The 4,219-nt window shown below is 41.7% G+C and overlaps 1 protein-coding gene across 1 annotated transcript; it reads right to left on the bottom strand.

Moving 5' to 3' along the window:
- Positions 1-2,716: 2,716 nt before the first annotated feature.
- LOC133671513 (uncharacterized) lies at positions 2,717-4,219 on the bottom strand. The gene has a single exon (XM_062092281.1). It carries the CDS (start codon positions 4,217-4,219, stop codon positions 2,717-2,719), a length of 1,503 nt encoding a protein of 500 aa, XP_061948265.1.

The raw sequence follows: 4,219 nt of genomic DNA, 5'->3' as shown, positions 1-4,219 counted from the left end.
GGGCTCGAAAGCACATTAAAAAGGAGGTATGGTTGGAAAACACGCTACCTAGGATGTGAGGGCTCGAAAGCCCACTAAAAAGAAGGTACGGTTGGAAGACACGCTACCTAAGGTGTGATGGCTCGAAGGCACATTAAAAAGGAGGTATGGTTGGAAAACACACTACCTAAGGTGTGATGGCTCGAAGGCACATTAAAAAGGAGGTATGGTTGGAAAACACACTACCTAAGGTGTGATGGCTCGAAGGCACATTTAAAAAGGAGGTACGGTTGGAAAGCACACTACCTAAGATGTGAGGGCTCGAAGGCACATTAAAAAGGAGACAGGGTTAGGAAAACACGCTACCTAAGGTGTGATGGCTCGAAGGCACATTAAAAAGGAGGCAGGGTTGGAAAGCACCCTACCTAAGGTGGTTGGTGGCTCGAATGCACATTAAAAGGAGGTATGGTTGGAAAACACACTACCTAAGATGTGAGGGCTCGAAAGCACATTAATAAAGGAGGCAGGGTTGGAAAACACGCTACCTAAGGTGGTTGATGGCTCTAAGGCACATTAAAAAGGAGGCAGGGTTGGAAAACACACTACCTAAGATGTGAAGGCTTGAAAGCTCACTAAAAAGGAGGCAGGTTTGGAAAACACGCTACCTAAGGTGTTTGTTGGCTCTAAGGCGCACTAAAAAGGAGGTATGGTTAGAGGACACGCTACCTAAGATGTGAAGGCACGAAGACCCACTTAAAAATGGAGGCAAAGTTAGAAAACACACTACCTAAGGTGTGAGGGCTCGAAGGCCCACTTAAAAATGGAGGCAAGGTTAGAAAACACACTACCTAAATGATGAGGGCTTAACAACCTGCTCAAAAGAGGTGATGATGAGACAATAATATGTCAAGGTTGAAAGTAATGCATCATGATCAATATGCATGTATACTTACCTGAGAAATGTAGGTCCCCCTTTTCTTCATGGAGTTCTCCTTTCCTCAAAAGTTTGAGTCTCTGATAATAAGCTTCGATGGCTCTTTTCGCTCTTGCTTACTCGAGTCATATCTTGTGATTTTGACCTCTAGGAAGGACTTGATATCATCATACTTCTTTGTCCTCCGCCCTTTTAACTCAAGGGTTGCCAATTTTACCCGACGATTTTCTTAGAAAGGGAATCATGGAGCCAGCTCTACCAGATGTTTTTGATTGCCCTCCAGCTTGATCATGCCCCCCAGTATTCAATTCGGGTTTGGGGATGAGGATATATGAAGGAAGATTTGATTTTTGACAAGGAATTGTTTTCATGATGAATTTTTGGAATTTCAAAGCTATTCCAAATACAGAAATCATTTTGACATCGATTCAAAGCAGAACTCATTATGATAAAATTCAAATGATTCCTATGGAGAGGTTTTCAGAAATGATGGAAACTTTTTGTTTTGATTTTGGTGAAAATGTGAAGTGACATCTGGTTGGTCACAAAAGGTTGAAATTTCAATTTGAGGGTTATTGAGAACTGTTTTTAAAGCATTCATTTTGTTTGCATGAATAATGATTTTGCTTCGCATGAGAAAGCACTGCCTACCAATCCAGATTGCTTGCCTTTGATCAGAAAGGGCTTGATTAAGCACGTAATGTAGGCTTGGGCTATTGGCTATGAAGAAAAGGATATTTGTAGGCTCAAAAGGTGTTTAAGGGACTTTAAGACTAAGGATCACTAGTGCTTATATCCCAAACTCTTTTGTTCATAGATTTCTGGACCTTGGAATTGATTTGTAAAATGGTCCACGGTGCCCCCCAATGTTGGGCTTGGGCTCTTTCTCTTTGTTTTTTTCTTCATTTGATTTTGAGCATCATTGCATTGGCCCTTTTTTATGCTCAAAATCTTGGATCCTTTGGATATTTCTTATGCCCCCAGCTTTGCATGGGCACCTTCGATTGATTGAGAATTTGCTTTTATGCCCCCCAGTATTGTTTGGGCACTTTCATCGTTGAAGACTTTTTCGTGCCCCCCAAGAGTTATTTGGGCATTTTTAGTCATTGAGGACTTTTTACACTTGCCCCCCAGTGTGGGGTGTGATCCTAGCCAAGGTTATTTTTCAAGAAAAATTTATTAGGCTCAAAAGGGGACTGCAAAGGGTATATTTTAGCCTTGTGAAAGGATTATCAAATGTGGCCTTTCTTCATCTCAAATGCATGCATTTAGGATCGGTAAGCCTTGCTTTCATGCGAGTATGCAGAGTGATTTCTCATTATTCATGCAAATAAAACTCAGCTTTAGAGTCACTTCATTGTGTTTTTTTTTTGGTTTTCTTGGTGTATGGTTACCTCTCTAAGGAATCACCCGAATTTTCAAAACTTGTTTGTTTAAACAAACATCAACATGATTTCTGTTTTTTGTACTAAACTTTGATTTCCCAAAAATCCTTGTGAAAACATGCATAGTTTTGGAAGAAAGGGGAAACACGCCCAAAGATTCTTGGCACAATGGTTTCATGTTTAAAGGTTATGTTCAATGTGTTATTTACATGAAACAACAAAACAAATGAAGGTATGTCATGAACACAGGAAAACACATGATTTTATTAACAGGAAAGGCTCATTTGACAGAGAAAGTCTTGTGGCATTATGAGCTAAATTGCTAACAAGACTAAAACAGGTTGAAACAGACATGATCAAACAAAAGGAAATAATTTGGTAGGCTCCATCTTCCCATTCTATAGTAGAACTTTGTTCTCTATCCTTGAGAGTGCACATTTCCTTTTTCACACCTTGCTCTTGCCATCAGTGCTTTGAGGTTTTCAAAACATTCCACCTCTAGTGCATTCACCGATCCAGTACCTGAAGCATGATTGGGTAAACGGTTCGAACCCACGTTTGGAGTTCCTTCGAAGGTTATCCATCCAGCTTTAATCAAATGCATAAGCCTCTTCTTGAAGGCACTGCAAGTATGAATGTTGTGTCCCGCAGCACCAGCATGGTACTCGCAAGTAAGGTCAGGCTTGTACCAGTTAGGGTAAGGTGGTTGCAGAGGTGTTAAGGGTTCTGGAGCTATATGCCCGATGCTTAGTAGCTTTTGGTACATCTCATTTAAGGGTATCGGTAATGGAGGTAGTTGTTCTTGGACTCTTTGGTGTGTGGTTTGAGGCTCAGGTTTTCTTGTGGGAAATATAGGGTTGAGATTGATGTTAGAAATTTGGGGCGAAGGGGATGGAGTGTGATAGTTCTGGAATGGGTTCTTCCTACCCTTATATCCACTTTCAACATAGTCAACCTCTTTCTTTTTACCTTCAAAGCCCCTTTTCTCCACAGATACAGAGATTCTACCACTCTTTACTCCTTGCTCTATGCGTTCAGCTACTACCACAGCGTCAATAAATTGTTGGGCCGAACTACCCATCACATGCTCGTAGTATGGGTCCTTGAGCGTGTTGGCAAATAGAGTGACCATCTCTTTATCCAGGAGTGGAGGATGTACTTGAGCAGCTAGGTCTCTCCACCTTTGAGCATATTCCCTTATGCTTTCCTTGTCCCTTTTCTCTAGGTTGGACAAACTGGTTCTGTCAGGAGTGATGTCCATATTATACTTGTATTGCTTGACAAAAGCATCCACCAAGTCTTTCCATCTTTGGATCTTGGTATTGTCCAATCTCATGTACCAGTTTAATGCCGCCCCACTTAAGCTATCTTGGAAAAAATGCATTAGTAGTTTTTCATCATGTACTACTTCTGCCATTTTGTTACAGTAGGATTTGAGATGAGTTATGGGGCATTGTGTTCCAGTATATTTGATAAATTCAGGAACACGAAACTTCTTCGGGACAACCACATTTGGGACCAAACACATATCTACTGCTCGTACTGGATTGTACAAGTCTACCCTCTCAATGGCTTTGATTCGAGCTTCTAGCGCTGCCATCTTATCAATGTCATCAGATGACTTGGTCTTGTGGGACTCATTGGCAAATGCATCTATGATTGCGGGGGTTGGTGCTGGTGGCATTGAGTGCACAAAAGTTGGATTGTGTGGAGGTTCATGACCATGTTCACTCATTGTTTCTTCGGGTTGAGCTGTTGCTGGAGGTTGAACAAAAATAGCAGGCCGGTTGGAAGGATCTTCACCAGAGGCATTTCTAAGTGTTTGCTCGAGTAAGCTAGTGAGGCGAGCCACGCTTGCTTTCAGAGATTCTAACTCTTCTTGGAAATGGGCGTCACGGTGAGCACGCTCTTCACCTTCCAT

Source organism: Populus nigra, chromosome 13 (assembly GCF_951802175.1).
Source record: "Populus nigra chromosome 13, ddPopNigr1.1, whole genome shotgun sequence".
NCBI classification, from domain to species: Eukaryota; Viridiplantae; Streptophyta; class Magnoliopsida; order Malpighiales; family Salicaceae; genus Populus; species Populus nigra.
This window is presented reverse-complemented; position numbering and strand designations above follow the sequence as displayed.